Consider the following 18,549-nt stretch of genomic DNA (forward strand, 5'->3'; position numbering starts at 1 on the left):
AAAAATCACAGCACCTTTAAGAATTATGTTGAATCTATTCTGCCTGTGCTCCAGAAATGGAACAACAAAGATTGATGACAGCACATCTGTTTACAATATGGTTTACTGAATATTTTAAGCTCACTGCTGAGAGCTACTGCTCAGAAAAAAAAGATTCAAAATACAACTGCTCATTGACAATGCACCTGGTCATCCAAGTGCTCTGATGGAGATGTACAAGATACATGTTGTTTTCATGCCTGCTAACACAACATCCATTCTGCTGCCCATAGATCAATAAGTAATTTCAACATTCAAGTCTTATTATTTAAGAAATACATTTTATAAGGCTATAGCTGCAACTGAGAGTGATTTATCTGATGCATCTGGGCAAAATAAATTGAAAATCTTCTGGAACGGATTCACCATTCCAGATGCAATTAAGAGCATTCGTGATTCATGAAAAGAGGTCAAAATATAAATGTTAACAGGAGTTTGGAAGAAGTTGATTCCAACCCTCATGGATGACTTTGAGGGATTCAAGACTTCAGTGGAGGAAGTAACTAAAGATAAGATAAAAATAGCAAGAGAACTAGAATTAGAGGTGGAGCTTAAAGATGTGAATGAATTCCTGCAATCTCATGATAAAACTTTCACAAATGAGGCATTGCTTCTTATGGATAAGCAAAGAAAGTGGTTACTTGTAATTTTGAGAATCTAGTCCTGGTGAAGATGCTGTGAAGATTGTTGAAATGATAACAAAGGATTTAGAATACTGAATGAACTTAGTTAATGAAGCAGCAGCAGGGTTTGAGGAGGCTGACTCCAATCTTGAAAGAAGTGTTACTGTGGGTAAAATGCTATCAAACAGCATTGCACGCTACAGAGAAAGGAAGAGTCAATCGATGCAGCACACTTCAGAGTTGTCTTATTTTAAGAAACTGCCACGGCCACCCCACCCTTCAGCAACCACCTCCCTGATCAGTCAGCAGCCATCAACGTCAAGGCAAGACCCTCCACCAGCAAAAAGATTATGACTCACTGAAGGCTCAGGTGATGGTTAGCATTTTTTAGCAATAAAGCATTTTTTAACTAAGGTATGTAAATTGTTTATTCAGACATAATGCTTACTGCAACCTTAACAGACTACAGTATATGTAAACATAACTTTTATATGCACTGGGAGACCAAAAGATTCCCACGGCTCTCTTTATCACAATATTCTTTATTGCGGTGGTCTGGAACTAAACCCACAATATCTCCAAGTTATGCCTGTAGTCATTTGAAGAGATAAGGATAAATACATTATACCAGAATTACCTCCTTTCTCAGTAGCATATGAAACAAACTGATACTAGCTCACACTGCAAATAATAAAAAATGCCTTCAATTTTTAGACCTCTCAGGAGTTGAATATGGAGTTTCCTACTTTATTAAAACTACTTTAAGCATATTTTATTTCATATTACTTTCTAGATTATCTTTTATTTTAATCATCATTGAGATTCATATTTCATAACTATAAAAATGTAAAAGTGTCTTTACCCTGAATGGACTTCTTCAAAGAAAGAACAAGCACGTCAAATAACTTCTGGATGAGATCATCAATCACAGTCTTCACAGGGTTACAATTAATATTTAAACAATCTACCTTGACAGTACTGAAAAATGCCAAAGGACATATTCTGACATGAAAAAGACTAATCGCAAGAAAAGAGTCTCATTATAATATGAGTTTGTGTAATACATTTTACAATATCATCCAAACATATTATTGTGATCTTTAAGCACATTTAGATTTCATTTAGCAAAAATGAACACATACTAATACTAACACATACTAATACTAACACATACTAATATGAAGTTTTTCATTAAACAATGATTTTGTTATAATTCTACAGTTTTTAATAATCCAATGTATCAGTTTAAAAAAAAGCAGCACATTATGAATTTACTAAAGTATCAACATGAATATATTTAAATTTTTACGTGCTTTACTTGTCACAGTATGTAACATACTTATTTAAAGATTTATAAAATAAATTATTATCCTGTAGTCAAAGTACAAGCAATAATGATAGGGAAAATAAAACAAACATAGAAAGTGAATATAGATTATAAAGACACTAAAGCAATAAAACATACCATTTTCTACCTATCTAATTCACAAGAATGCAATGAATTGTTAATTCATATCTTCAATCATGTGGGCAAATAGAGAACTCTCAGAACTGTTGGTCAGAGTATAAAACAATACAACTTTTGCAAGGGCAATTTACCTATATCAAATTTTAAAATAGGTATATTCTTTTATCTTAGTAACTTCACTTTTAGAACTTATCCTAAGGAGATTTTCAGGGCAGACTCCAAGATTTACATACAGGTATCTTCTTCAAAGTATTAATTATAATAGTGAAAAAATAGAAGTAAACTAAATACCAGAGTGGCTAAATAAATTATTATATATCTATACAATTTAAAGTCATATTTTTGAGGACCAGATAATGACATGGTGAAATACTAATGATTAGTGTTAAATAAATAGCAGGATACAGTATGATCCAAATTTTGTAAGCAGATGTACTAATATGTCCAAAACATCAAATATTAACAGCAATTGTCATTATGCCTTTTTATATTTTAAAAAATTTATAAAACAAATGTACTATTTTAACAATCAGAAAAAAGGCATATATTTTTAAGAACATTAATTCTTTGCATGGTACTCTGAATGCAAATTATAATGTTCTAAACAAACAGAAGTTGAACCAGAATCATTCATCTGAGTAAACCTCATATTTATCTTAAATTATATAAAGTAAAAAAAGTCTGGAAATTTTGGTCTAAAAAATTATTTAGAAAGACTCTTTTTAAAACATAGAACCAGGTGATATTCTTAGAAAGCAAGTTATAAGCGTTAAAGTTTCATTATAAAAATACAATTTTCTCTTAAAGTTTTATTTATTCTCAATCACCCACTAACTGGAGAGGTTTAAACTCCAGTTCTTAACCACCAAAACCTAAGAGTCAATTTGTCTTATACATGAAGTTATTTGATTTTTGAAATCCTGACACAAAATGTCTAAATTTCTAACATTTGATATATGAAAATAGATGATTTTGGTAAACCTAAAAACATTATACCATATTTTACTAATGAATTAATACATAAAGTGATATGATTACAGCAGAGTTGTACACACTGAATCTTGTGGACAAGACTAACGTTCACCTTTCAATTGAAAATATTGTTAATGTGCAATTGAGGCTCCATTCAGCCATAGACAGAATGGGATGGACATAGATGGCCTACCCAAAAAGTATATCCTTACTGCAGTATCTGAAATACATCCTCAGGATATGGATTTTCTAATCTTACAGCGTATTTCCCAAAAGTACCCATAAAATAATTATCTGTGTGTATATATATGTGTGTATTAGCTTAGATGAATACATGTTAACTTATAAGCAAGAAACAGAAAAATGAAATATGGCATGTAGGACAGGCATTCTTTTTGTTTTGTTTAGCTTTGGCAGGGAAGTATAAATAGAAACTCCGTCTATAGAAAAGGACAAACAAATAGCAGTAGCAGCAGTAGAGGTCTTGGGCAGTCAGGTAACAGCATAAAGTCAAACAAAAATGGGCTCAAATAGAGTATCCAACAGAGAAATCTCATGTTCAAACATTACAAAAACACTGACTTTTCCTTACTTCAAAGTAACATTAATGGCACTATCATTATCCTAGTCATCCAAGTTCAAACCTTCAAGCCATTTGTCTCTTCTCTATTCCTCATCCCTCATCTTCCTTCAAAAGTAAGACCCCTTAATACCTCATAATATTTCCTCCTCCACATTTTGAATACCAACAACTTGATTCAATTAATTATTACTGGGTTTCTGGATGAAGACAGACGAACCTCTCTTCCTCCAGGATCTCTTGATTCCACCATACAACTCTATTTCCAGATTAACATTCCTAATGTATAGCTTTGGTACTAACACGCTTCTGTTTAGAAACCTTCAACAACTAATCATTCTAACACGAATAACATCCAAATTCCCTGTTTTAGAATGTAAGACTCTCCCAAATCTGTACTTTATCTACTCCTTTCCAGAAATATCTCCTCTAGTCCCTAATAAAACATTAACCCTAATCAAATTCTCAATTAACCAACTTCTGTTTTCAGTATATAAATCCCTCTCCTGAGAGACTCTGCTTTAACCTCCAATTCTCATTTCTACCCATCAAAATCCTAGTTCAACTATTTCTATCTTAATGAAGCTTTCCCTGATTTTGCCACAAATGGATGGGATATCATCCTGTAAATCTCCATAGCCTTTAGTCCAGTCTCTAATATGGAATATAGATTATTCTATCTAGTATTAATAACAATTAATAACAACTAGCATTTATTGAGAACTTAACCTCTACCATTAATTTACATGCAAATTACTCATTTAATCGGCAAAACACTGAGATAAATAATATAGTTGTAATTGCTTTAAAGCTGAGGAAATGGAGGTTCACAGGGTTGAAATGACTGTCAAACTCATGCAACTAGTAAGAGCCATCTACCTCCAGAGCCCACTCTCTCAACGCCTGCGTGTACTTGACTTAATCATCAAACATACTTGTCTTATTGCACTACGAGAGAGCAAGAAAATTCATCTCAGAAACTCTGTCTTCATCTTTCTACTCCCACAGGACAAGGTTTTGCATATTGTAAATGAGCACCAAATAGTTATTGAAAGAAAGAACAAATGGATTAATAAAAGTGATATTATACTTTATAGGTAATATATACACAATTAAACAAGGCCCTTCCTTCCTTCCCAGGGCTTATTGCATAGAATGGTTTCAGTGATCGGAATTCCAGACAGTGAAGGGGATATTCTGGGTTATGAAATGCCCCTCAGAAGGTCTCCTCCACATTTAGGGCAATACCCAGAGGCAGCACTATCTTGTGTGCCTCCCAGGGCATTTTGAAAGGGGGCAGAGCCATACAAAATTGGAGTCAAATGTCCTCCAGTATGCTCTCAGTAGTAGATTCTTACCATTCTTAGACTGTGCCCGTGCACATCAAATATTAGATCCTCACACCAGATCTGGAAAGAAGCCTCTTCCCCCAGTCTGTCCTATCCAACTAGGTCTCAGCCAGCCGAACCTCTAGAAGAGGTTTTCTTAGTCTCAGCAATTCTCTACTCAGATGATTCTCAAGTGTCATAGCTGAGCTCTAGAGGAGGTAAGACCGATGACTGAACTTCAGTACCACTAAATGAAGAGTACCCATACTATCCCATGGCAAGAACTGCTATGATACATAAGTACTACTTTAACTTCTGTATCATACCTTGGAAGTCGTTCTACTTCTTTCCCTTTTATTTTCAGTGCTTTAAAATTTTTCTCCCAATCATGTACTGTAGAAAGATGCTTTTCCACTAGAGCTTCCATATCAACTTGCCCAATTACAATCCATTCCTGTATAAATGGAAAACATATTATTAAAAAAATAGAATAAGTTACCATTTAAAAGATTAGAGTCCAACTATTAAAAACAATAAAAAGGGGCAAATGTGAGGTTTCAAATAAATTTCAGTTTAAGTATATAAATGTAATCATTATCACATAGCCTAAAGAATGAACAGGAAAAAAAAAACAATACATAAAAATATACTGATCATAAAACTTTTTTGAAGAGACTGCAAAAAACTTTTCTTTAGATTCTCAAGTTTGATGTGTCAAAGACAGAATCACTTCTGCAAAGCCAAGAGCTACTATAGGCAACAAATCCGAAAGTATCCAGATTCAATTAATTCCAGAAAAATAAAATGCAGAAGAAGCACTGCAGCGGCAGTTAAGAAACTTGATGAATTCTCAGTCATATGCCTCAGGATCAATCAAACGAGCAATAAATGCAATAGGGGTTTATCTCTGGAGAGTTAGTATGATGCACCTTAACAAAAGTAAGAAATTAAATCATCTCAATTTCATTAACGTTGAGGGCTTCCCTCCATGGATTGCTCTCAATCCAAAGAATAAAGAAAAGGATATATTTTCCTGAAAGGAATTAAAAATGACACAACAGAGTCACGTCAAATTCCAAGTTGATACAACATTCAAAAAAAGAAAAGAAAGAGAAACTAGCTTCTCAATCTTCAAAAAGAGAGAAAAAAAATTTAGGGTAACATTTTTCTCATCTATAGCATAAACCTAGATTGTATATGAATTCTAAACTTTGGCTCTCTGGCTTGCATATTTTTACTTTATGCCACACAAGATAATTTGTTGATTTGTACATTTAATACTAATTCAATCAATCAGATGAATATTACAGTAGGACAGAAAATTACATGTTCCATACCTTATGTTGATGTAAAACAGCTGACAATCTCCTAAATAGATCTTCTGCTTTGCTGAAAATAGTCAGAAATCCACTTGCATTTCTATCAATCATAATAGAAAAAATAGATTCATCTCCTGCCTCACCCACTCCCTTAAACTGATTAGGAATGCCGATGAATCTCTTCATTTCTCTATAATATTTAGCCCGAATTTCTTCAAAAGGAGGCTTGAATTGTAATCGTCCTTGTCTGAAAGCAAATAAATAACTTTAACATATAAATTATTGGAAAAGTATAGATTGAAAATTAGTTTAAAAAATCTTACTTGTATGTTAAGTCTATATTTATTTCTGGCAGATTCTCATTAAGTGCTTCTAAGCCCATCTGATACTGATGTTCCAGAGCTTTGTACAGTTGATGATTCCAGTGCTGTTTCCACGCATGCATGTCACTTGCTTGGAATCCCTAATATGTTATATTCACATTTTTTATTTAATAATTAGGTGGTAGAATGGGTTTTCATTTAATGCTTTCATATTACATTTGGTAAAATTATAAGCAAAAAAACCCTCATCTTAAATATCTTAAAACATGTAATTCCTTAATTGCTACTTGTATATATAAAGTCAAATATGAAAATCTCTAATCTTCGTGCTTATAAATAGTACACAAAAGGATCAGAAAAATTTTTAAAATCAAGTTAATAGTAAATGCATTTTACATATGGACTTTATTTTATGATCCTATTAAAACAACAACAATAACAGGAACAATAGTTTATTTTGTAAATTTCTTAGTCCTTTTTCAAAAATTCCCATCAAGTATAACTCTTCTATTCCCTTCACTCCCTAAATAATCCATTGCACATTTAAAAACATGATACATTTAAAACAAAAGAATGCACAGTATAGTTTACATACTTTTTTGCTTCCATATAACCATAAACATATCAATTCTAATACTTTCATTTTTATTTTTTTCTTGAAGTTCTAAGAGCTGAAAAATATATGTAAATGTTTAAGATACTTACCTCATATTCCACTAAGATCCCTTTATCACCTACTAGGTAGACTCTGTGCAAACTACTTTTGTACAGATCATCTCATATCAAAATGCATGTGGAACTGACATTTTACCCAAAAAAAAGAAAAAATTCTGAAACAGAGTTATTTCAGTCATTAGGCTTCTGCCTAAACTTAACTTTGTCACAACAGACGTAACAATCACCTAAGAGAAAACTAACAAATGATAGATATTTTAGCACCATGCCAGAGAAACTATTTACAAAGTCTAAATTGAGGGATCTGGAATTCCGTAAGACAAACAGAAACATATTTTTAAACGTCAATGCATTGCTAATTTATGGTCTTTATATATAATTCAGTCAAATTCTAAATTTATGAGGAATTCATTAGTAAAGATTTACAGATAACCTTTATGAACTTTTCATCAATTCATATATTCACATTCTGAAAAGGTCATATTACAAAGTGTAGGCACAAAGTAAAACACACTTTACCTGTGCTTCTACACTTGCTAAGCCAGTTCTTAATTCTTGTAATCCATCTTTCCACCGCTGTTGCTGCCGAAGCAAATCAATGTCCATAAGAACTACCACCTATTAAAAATTAGAACATAATAATTTCAGTAGAAAATCTTGACAGGTACCACCTTACCCAAGTGATAAAGGTTAACTCAACCTATAATAAGACATATCAATACCTAATCAATGTACTGAGAAAGGCAAAATATCACTTCTGTGGTATTCCTACCAAAATTGTATAATCTCAATCTAAAATGAGAAAGCATCATATAAAACCAAATCAAGAGACATTACAGGGGCTTCCGTGGTGGCGCAGTGGTTGAGAGTCCGCCTGCCGATGCAGGGGACATGGGTTCGTGCCCCGGTCCGGGAAGATCCCACATGCCGCGGAGCGGCTGGGCCAGTGAGCCATGGCCGCTGAGCCTGCGCTTCCAGAGCCTGTGCTCCGCAACGGGAGAGGCCACAACAGTGAGAGGCCTGCGTACCACAAAAAAAAAAAAAAAAAAAAAAAAAAAAAAAAAAAGAGACATTACAAAATAACTGACCAGTACTCATCAAAAGTATCAAGGTCATCAAAAACAAGGTAAGACTGAGGAGTAGGAGACTACAGAGCCTCAACATTTAAATGCAAGGTGGGATCCTGGATCGGACACTCAAAAGGAAAAAGGACATCAGTGGAAAAAGTTATAAAATTCAAAACAGTTTATTTCCTAGTTTTGATAAATGTACTATGGTTACATAAGTTGATGACAATAGGGAAAGCTGGGTGAAGGGCAAGTGTGAACTCTTTAAACTATTTTTGCAACTTAAAGTCTCAAATTATTTCCAAATAGGAAGTTATTTAAAATTATAACCTAATTACTTTTTAAATAATACTATTCATAGCTTATTAAATTTTATAAATAAAATATACCTTTTCACAAAATGTAATGTGCCATTTTCTCAGTCTTCTATTTTCAGTGGCAAGTCGTTCAGCAGCATTTTGAAGTTTTTGGATGTAGCCTTCTAATTCTTTAGGATTATTCCAAGTAATCTGTGACTTTCCCCCACTTCCTACTTTTGAATTCTAAGGTACAACAAATGACATTTAGTATTTAACACATTTCTTTTTTTGAAAAGATTCAATATTCTACATCATTAGTCCAATTATCCCTAATATTGATGTGCAATAAAAGAGCACACAATAGTTTTTTCCATTTTATAAATGATAAGGCATTCTGCACAGAACTGAGTAGCCCCATTCCTTCCAAGTTCTCCCTCTTGCAACTAAAATACCCTGGACATAACACAACAAACAAGCATAGGAATACTAAAAGATAGAAATAAGAAGGTGGACAGCCTAGAAACCTTGGGAATTGAGGAACAACACACCTGTGTTTCCTTAATGTCTCCCTTATATCCCAGACAGTATGCTGGAGAAGCCTCCAAACTGGAACCACCCCCAGGGGCAGACAAAAAACCTCCAGAAGAAGCCTGTTCCCTCTGTCCACAGGACCAGAAAAACAGTGGCCTAATGACAGAAAACCTTTTTAGCAATACGCACCCTACTCCAACTTAACACCAATAGAAACCCACCCCCTTCTTCAGTTTCATTGGGACCAGGAAGTGAGCTGATCTTCCATCCCCTGCTTATGTCAGTGGGGCTTAACAGAGAGCTGAGCCTCTACCCCCATTACGCTGCAACAGAGCAGTGTGAATCAGCCCTCCGCATCCTCCCAATCATGTCAACAGAGCTTAGAAGGGAGCTACGCTTACACTCTACTTGGAGGCAACAAGACACTGCCAATTGATGTCCCACTTTCATGGGAAGGTGTCAGTAGGGGAAAAGGGGTCACTAAACTTCAACTCCACTCATCTGAAAAGGAAGCAGTGCAAGTCAGTGTTCCATTTTTGTCAGGATAGTATCTGCAGAGCCCAGCAGAAATTTTAACATATACACTCACCCTGTCTTCAAGCTGTACCTCACTGTTTCAGAAAGAAACAACGCATCACTTAGAAAGGAATGCAAATTTGAATGGCAGTGGATTTCTCAGCTGAAACCATGAGGGCCAGGAGGAAGTGGAACAACATTTTAAAGTGCTAAAAGAAAACAACTGTTGGGCTTCCCTGGAGGCACAGTGGTTAAGAATCCACCTGCCAATGCAGGGGACCCGTGTTCGAGTCCTGGTCCGGGAAGATCCCACATGCCATGGAGCAACGAAGCCCATGCACCACAACTACTGACCCTGCACTCTAGAGCCCATGAGCCACAACTACTGAAGCCCATGAGCCTAGAGCCCATGCTCCACAACAAGAGAAGCCACCGCAGTGAGAAGCTCACGCACCACAACAAAGAGCAGCCCCCACTCGCCGCAACTAGAAGAAAGCCCATGTGCAGCAAGGAAAACCCAATGCAGCCAAAAATAAATAAATAAAATAAAATAAATGAAACATTAAAAAAATAAAGTAACTTAGAAACAATTTCTCTAAAAAAAAAAGAAAATAGACAACAACTGTCAACCATGAATTATATATCTGGTGAAACTATCCTTCAGGAATGAGGGAAAATAAAAACATTCTTAAACAAAAACTAAGAGAATCTGTCACTAGCAAACCTACTCTTAAAAGTATGGCTAAAGGAAGTTTTCTCAATAAGAAGGAAATGATTTTTTTAAAAAAGCGTGGAACTTTAGAAAGGAAAAAAGAACATTGGGATGTGGAAAACGTAAATAAAAAATAAACTATCCTTCTCATGAGTTTCTTAAATCATATTTGATGATTGAAGCAAACCCCATCTGATGCAGTGTTTCATGTATGTAAAGGTTACTAAATATTTAAGACAAATATATAAAAATGAAGAGGATAAAGAGACCTAACTACAAGTGAGGTTTCTATACTTCACTTGAACTGGTATATATTAAGGCATAGCAAGTCTCTGGCATATTGTGACCCTCTATAAACAGGTGATGAATGAACGAAACTAAACAATTATAATAAATTCAATAAAATACTCTGTGAATCAGTTCAAAAAAAATTTACTGAATAATTACTACACACTACTTACTGTTGTATTACTAGTGTATAAAAATAAATAAATTAAGAGTTCCTGCTCTCCAATATAGAGAGTGGCCAGGGGAGTATTAAGAACTTTAGTGTTCCTTCTCCTCCTATCTTAGTTTTTGTCCCCTACTATGTCTCATTTAACATATGTTAAATATAATTATTTACTTCTCGCAACCCAATTTCTCAAAATAAGCTTCCTCTTTAGAAATATCAACAGATGTAATTTTGAATACATTTATTACAGAAGAAAGGGCTCTGAACACTCTGATTTAAAACATTATCTATTAGGTGAAAAAGTTTAAAAATAATAAAGTATTAACCCATTTTCAAAAAGTACACTTGTAAACATGCACAGAAAAAAAAGTTTAAAATGACATATACACTATTAAGAATGGCCAACTCTTAGTAGTACAATCATAAAACATTTGTTCTTTCTGTTTACCTATATTTTTGAAATTTTCCATCATAAACTCATATTGAGCTCTGGCAATAAGAAAAAAAATTTAATAACATCTATAATATGAATTATATAACTTCTAGTAAATTTTAAGCCTGAGAACTAGTGTGCATTAAAAAGTTATCTTAGCAGGTCTGACTGTTATCCCTTAAAAGGTCTGCTTAAAAGATTGGCCCTTAGCTGGCATCTGAGAACTTGGATTTTGGAAGAGTTCCCACCACTCTAATTTTTAAGAGTGGCTCACTGTACCTAAACAATATGGTTTATGCTGAACACTTGATTGTCTTCTGGGAATCTGGAATTTTGGTACATATTAAGGCAGAAGATACCTACATGACCAGTTCCCGATAAAAGCCTGGGCAATGATCTTTCCTAGTAAAGCAATATTTCACATGTGCTACTTCTTGCTGGAGAAATTAAGCATGCCCTGGGTGATTACACTGGGAAAGGACTCTTGAAAGCTTGCACCTGGTTTCCCCAGGATTTCACCCCATGTACCTTTTCCTTTGCTGACTTTGCTTTGCCTCCTCTTACTGTAATAAATCATAAGTAAATCATCTGTGAGTACAACTATACCCTGAGGCCTATGAGTCCTCCTAGTAAATCACAGAACCTGGGGGTGGTCTTGAGAACCATGACACAACTAGCTATCCACTTTAAATAAAAGAAGAATTAATGGGTATATCCCTCTTCTACTTATCTTTTAAAATATTTCATGTCTCTGAAGACTAAAAATGTTTATTTCAAAAAGTGAGCAGTCACATACTAACAGTTTAAAAACTAGTGTGGGTTTTCCTAATTTCATATGTGTGGATATTTAAATAAGCATAGATAAAGAGCAAATAAAACTTAAATTATAAAATCAGGAGATGATGGAAAAGCACTAAAGAGTCTTGTATATAAGGACCTCGCACTTCAGTGAATAAGTAAATATAATAGCATACAAGTTTGTATACAGTAAGTCCCCTACATACGAACGAGTTCCATTCCGAGAGCACATTCATAAGTCCAATTTGTTTGCAAATCCAAAAAAGTTAGCCTAGGTACCCAACTAACACAATCGGCTATATTGTACTGTACTGTAATACGCTTATAATACCTTTCACACAAATAATACATAAAACCAGACACAAAAAATTAAAAAAACGTTTTTAATCTTAGCAGTACAGTACCTTGAAAAGTACATTAGTACAGTACAACAGCTGGCATAAAGGGGCTGGCATCGAGTGATCAGGCAAGAAGAGTTACTGACTGGAGGAGGCAGAAGGGGTGGGAGATGGTAGAGCTGAAGGATCGTCAGCAACAGGAGCCAGAAGGCAAGCTGCAGTTTCACTCCTGCCTGATGTTGATGGAACGCACGTTCACATCTCTGAAAGTTCGCAACTTGAAGGTTCATATGTAGGGGACTTACTGTACTACATATATATAAATATATATATATATATATAAATTCAATTGATCAAAATCAGCACCAAAATATGTGAAACATTATAACTGTTTAAATCTACAGTTGTAAAAAATGTTACTTGTTAAGACTGAAGGAAGTCACTGGGGAGCAAAATAAAGCCTTAGATCAATGGCTGTGTTAAGCTGAAGGGTATACGAAAAAACTAAGAAATAAGAAACACTTCACATGTAAAATCTAATTATAATAGCATAAAAAGTCCATTTACCTTAATTATCTGTTCAAACGCTAAGGCAGATTGTAACATCATTGGTCTCTGACTTTGAATCATTTGTTGATCGATAGAATTGTAAAAATGTGCCACCTACAAAGTAAAATTCCAATTAGGAATAATTAATAATAAATAGCAACTTAATTTTAAATTTTTCATTTTTAATTATTTGAATGGAAATATTAACTCTTCTCAATTATAAAATTTAGCAAAAAATTAGTTTTTCATCTCCAATAGAGCACTTACGCATGTATTAACATACAAAAGCAGCAAGTGTAAGTATGTGCTGAGTTCCTATAATCTGCCAAGTCATGTTCTGGTGGGTGATTAAACAAAGACTATAAAACCTAGTCCCTGGAATCAAGAAGTTCACAGCCTCATAGGGAACACAAAGGAAACCAGTAAAGCATGTTAAAGTGCTAAAAAAGTGAACTTATTCTTGCAACTCTAAGAACCTGTTCCTTCGTCAGTATATAACACAATGATTTACCCATTTCTCAGACCAAAAAAAACTTTTGAGTTGTCCTTAACGCTTCTCTCACATTCCACACGAGTAGAAGTCTATTGACTGTGCCTTCAAAACATATATTGAATTCAACCACTTCACCCACCTCCATCAATCCCACCCCAATTCAAGCACCCTCAACTCCTGGCAAGACCAGTGCAACGGTATCAGAACTGGTCTGTTTCCAACTGTGGCCCTATGGTCTATTCAAAGCATTCAGAGTATCCAGAATAGTCCTTTCTTAAACGTAAATAGTATCATACCTTTAGCCTATTCAAACCTTTCAAATGACTCCCCAAAATATTTGAGAATAAAATGTAAAATCCTAAAATTCTTACCTGAAACCTTCCAATGGTTTCCCAACACACTTAAGAATGAAATCCAACTCTAAAATCCTTACCTTGGCACATTATACATAAACTGGCCTTTAGCCCCGCACAAACCCCTCCCTAATTGCACTGCAGTGAAATTGGCCTCCTTGCTGTTTACCTAACTCTAGAGTCTTCCCTAAGAAACTCTGAAAGTCATTCATTCCCTCTGCCTGCAACAGTCTTCCTCCAGATATCTGCATGGTTCTTTCGCTCATTTTATGCCATGTCTCTTCTCAAATATTACGTTTTCATTAAGGCCTCCCCTGGCCATTCTGTATAAAATAGCAGTATTTGTCACAGTCCTATTACTGTTTTCATTTTCTTCAAATATGTGCTTATCACTACCTAACACTGTATTATTCATGCATTTGCTATCTACGTCCCGTAATAGTGTCACTCAGTAAATGTCATTCATTGAATTAATCAATGAATCAAAAAACAGAGATACCTACAAGGTACCATGGTGGACAAAAGAGGACACTGCCAACTCTGTCAGGGAAAAAGGACAGGTTCAGGGAAGAAGATCAAGTGGACACCGTGGAGTGAGTTTAATTAAGGACTTTAAGAAGACTGTCTTAATTTTTATATCCCTAGCATGTCAAAAATTCTTGGCACAGAGCAGGTGCTTAAAAATGTTTCTTAACTAATTTTATAGCAAGTCACTTCTTTCCACTAGTATGCATAAAAATATACTTTATTTCGTGGGGAATAACCACTCTATTTGTTCTGTACCACAACAGTAGTCCCAGAAAAAGCCCAATCAGGAAAACTAGAAACAAAATAATACATAAAATTATAGCAATGTGGCCATACTGTTTTCTATCCAACATCCTACTTCATAGCCCCCACTCTAACTAAATGTGTGCTCATAAGTAAAGGTATACACAATACATTCTCCCAGTTGCTCTTCCAGGGGTAAATACAAATACTATATGATCATTCAAGCATCTTTTGAGCTTTTATTTTGTTAGACTAAATGCTTAGGATAGAGAAGTCAGCAAGCCTCTCTGCTTTGGAATATATAGTCCCTCTATCTGAAATGATCACTCACACTACCTTGTGCTCTTGAGAAAACATATGTATGCTCTTTCAAACTCACATTAAACATCATTCCTCTGTAAAGATTTATCTGATACTATCTCTACCCTACCCAGGAAAATAATTGAAAATTCCCACCTCTATGCTTTCACAGAACTTTCTGAACATCTATCTACAATATAGTATTCATTAAACACTGTATCTACTTGTTGACTATCTGTCATCACTATATGAATTGTAATGGAATAAATATGGGCTTTGGAGTCAGGGAGACTTGGTATTAAATCCTAACTTCATAACTTACTAGCTGTGTAGTACTGGGAAAACTATGTTACAAATCTGATCCCCAATTAGATCAGTGAAAAATGGGGGTGAGGGTAATTGAAATAACATAAATACAGTATCTACCAGAAGCCCTGATATTTAACGAGAACTCAATGTTTAGTTTGCTTTCTCCCACTAGACCAGTGGTTCTCAACCATGGCTGACTTGCACCCAAGGGGACATTTGGCAATGTCTGGAGATATTTTTGATTGTCAGGACTAGGTACGTGCTACTGGCCAGGGATGCTGCTAAACATCCTACAATGCACAGGACATCCCCCACAAAAAAGAAGTGGTCCAAAAGTACCAAGGCTGAGAAACCCTGTACCAGAGTGTGGCAGTAATATATTCATTTTTATATCCTCACTACACTGTGCCTGGCAGTACAAGTGCTCAAAGAATCTTTATTGGATGAAAGAATGAGAAACCAAATACTCACAAGATACTGTTCCTGCCCTCTGAGATCTATTAATCAAATGAGAGAAAAAATATAAAACTCCAATACTACATAAAAGTGTTCTAAGAGTGATTTTCACACTGCACACAAAATAAGGAACAATCAATTAAAAGAAGACGCAACAATTAAAGTGAGTTGGGAATTAAAGGATAACTTGGAGTTCTTCAATCAGAGGGAAGAGGTATCAGTGCATAACGACAAGTTCAGAGAGGAACCAAGTTTCATATTACTAAAGCACAGGGTGCAGCATGAGAGAGAAGGTATAGGGAGTGAAGACCACAATCAGTAAGGTCAGCTAGGGTATGATTAAGAAGGGTGTTGTATACATGCTAAGGAGAGAGACAATGAGGTAATAATAGTTGGTTCTGACTCACTCCAATACTGTTCAAGCCACCAGACTGCCTTGTGCCTGCCCTGGACTCTCCAGAAAGATCCAGCGTACGCACCAGAAATACATCTACACGTGGAACAACTGCTACAGAACACCTACTGAACACTGGCAGAAGACCTCAGACCTCCCAAAAGGCAAGACAGTCCCCATGTACCTGGGTAGGGCAAAAGAAAAAAGAATAAACAGAGACAAAAGGATAGGAACGGGACCTGCACCAGTGGGAGGGAGCTGTGAAGGAGGAAAGGTTCCCACACACTAGGAAGCCCCTTCGTGGGCGGAGACTGTGGGAGGCGGAGGGGTGAGCTTCGAGGCCACGGAGGAGAGCACAGCAACAGGGGTGCGGAAGGCAAAGCGGGGAGATTCCCGTACAGAGGATCGGTGCCGACCGGCACTCACCAGCCCGAGAGGCTTGTCTGCTCACCCACCGGGGCGGGCGGGGCTGGGAGCTGAGGCTCGGGCTTAGGTCACAGGCAGGGAGAGGACTGGCGTTGGTGGCATGAACACAGCCTGCAGGGGGTTAGTGCACCACGGCTAGCCAGAAGGGAGTCCGGGGAAAAGTCTGGACCTGCCAAAGAGGCAAGAGACTTTTTCTTCCCTCTTTGTTTCCCAGTGTGCGAGGAGAGGGGATTAAGAGCGCTACTTAAAGGAGCTCCAGAGACGGGCGCGAGCCGCAGCTAAAAGCGCGGACCCCAGAGAACAGGTCACTATCCACACCCCCCTTCCGGGGAGACTGTGCAGCCCGCCACTGCCAGGGTCCCGGGATCCAGGAACAACTTCCCTGGGAGAACGCACAGCGCACCTCAGGCTAGTGCAACGTTACGCCAGCCTCTGCCGCCACAGGCTTGCCCCGCACTCCTTACCGCTCCCTCCCACCCCCACCCCCGGCCTGAGTGAGCCAGAGTCCCCGAAGCAGCTGCTCCTTTAACCCTGTCCTGTCTGAGCTAAGAACAGACGCCCTCCTGCGACCTACACACGGAGGCGGGGCCAAATCCAAAGCTGAGCTCCGGGAGCTGTGAGAACAAAGAAGAGAAAGGGAAATCTCTCCCAGCAGCCTCAGAAGCAGCGGATTAAAGCTCCACAATCAACTTGATGTACCCTGCATCTGTGGAATACATGAATAGACAATGAATCATCCCAAATTAAGGACGTGGACTTTGAGAGCAAGATTTATTTTTTCCCCTTTTCCTCTTTTTGTGAGTGTGTACGTGTATGCTTCTGTGTGAGATTTTGTCTGTATAGCTTTGATTCAACCATTTGTCCTAGGGTCCTATCCGTCCGTTTTTTTTTTTCTTTAAAAAAATTTTTTTTCTTAATAATTATTTTTTATTTTAATAACTTTATTTTATTTTACCTTACTTTATTTTATTTTATCTTCTTTATTTCTTTCGTTCCTTCCTTCCCTCCCGCCTTCCTTCCTCCCTCCCTCCCTCCCTCCTTTCTTTCTTTCCTTTCTTTCGTTCTTTCTTTCTTTCTTTCTACTTTTTCTCCCTTTTATTCTGAGCCGTGTGGATGAAAGGCTCTTGGTGCTACAGCCAGGAGTCAGTGCTGTTCCTCTGAGGTGGGAAAGCCAACTTCAGGACACTGGTCCACAAGAGACCTCCCAGCTCCACATAATATGAAACAGCGAAAATCTCCCAGAGATCTCCATCTCAACACCAGCACCCAGCTTCACTCAACGACCAGCAAGCTACAGTGCTGGACACCCTATGCCAAACAACTAGCAAGACAGGAACGCAACCACACCCATTAGCAGAGAGGCTGCCTAAAATCATAAGTCCACAGACACCCCAAAACACACCAACAGACGTGGACTTTCCCACCAGAAAGACAAGATCCAGCCTCATCCACCAGAACACAGGCACTAGTCCCCTCCACCAGGAAGACTACACAACCCAGTGTGAATGAACTTTAGCCACTGGGGACACACACCAAAAACAACGGGAACCACAAACCTGCAGGCTGCAAAAAGGAGACCCCAAACACAGTAAGATAAGCAAAATGAGAAGACAGAAAAACACACAGCAGATGAAGGAGCAAGATAAAAACCCACCAGACCTAACAAATGAGGAGGAAATTGGCAGTCTACCTGAAAAAGTAGTTCAGAATAATGATAGTAAAGATGATCCAAAATCCTGGAAATAGAATAGACAAAATGCAAGAAACATTTAACAAGGACCTAGAAGAACTAAAGATGAAACAAGCAACGATGAACAACACAATAAATGAAATTAAAAATACTCTAGATGGGATCAATAGCAGAATAACTGATGCAGAAGAACGGATAAGTGACCTGGAAGACAAAATAGTGGAAATAACTACTGCAGAGCAGAATAAAGAAAAAAGAATGAAAAGAACTAAGGACAGTCTCAGGGACTTCTGGGACAACATTAAACACACCAACATTCGAATTACAGGGGTT

At 36.7% G+C, this 18,549-nt stretch overlaps 1 protein-coding gene across 2 annotated transcripts in view; it reads right to left on the bottom strand.

Moving 5' to 3' along the window:
- The window catches only part of DYNC2H1 (dynein cytoplasmic 2 heavy chain 1), a gene marked incomplete at its 5' end in the record, with an annotated part of 370,982 nt that overhangs the window by 325,161 nt on the left and 27,272 nt on the right, over positions 1-18,549 (bottom strand). For both annotated transcript variants that reach the window (XM_082660860.1, XM_082660861.1), the window contains 7 exons: positions 1,525-1,640; positions 5,337-5,464; positions 6,348-6,576; positions 6,653-6,792; positions 7,847-7,945; positions 8,784-8,936; positions 13,043-13,138. In XM_082660860.1, coding sequence (XP_082516986.1) covers positions 1,525-1,640; positions 5,337-5,464; positions 6,348-6,576; positions 6,653-6,792; positions 7,847-7,945; positions 8,784-8,936; positions 13,043-13,138 — 961 coding nt within the window. The remainder of the gene's footprint in view (positions 1-1,524; positions 1,641-5,336; positions 5,465-6,347; positions 6,577-6,652; positions 6,793-7,846; positions 7,946-8,783; positions 8,937-13,042; positions 13,139-18,549) is intronic.

The sequence above is a fragment of the Grampus griseus genome, assembly GCF_964374135.1.
Source record: "Grampus griseus genome assembly, chromosome: 8".
In the NCBI taxonomy this organism is placed as follows: domain Eukaryota; kingdom Metazoa; phylum Chordata; class Mammalia; order Artiodactyla; family Delphinidae; genus Grampus; species Grampus griseus.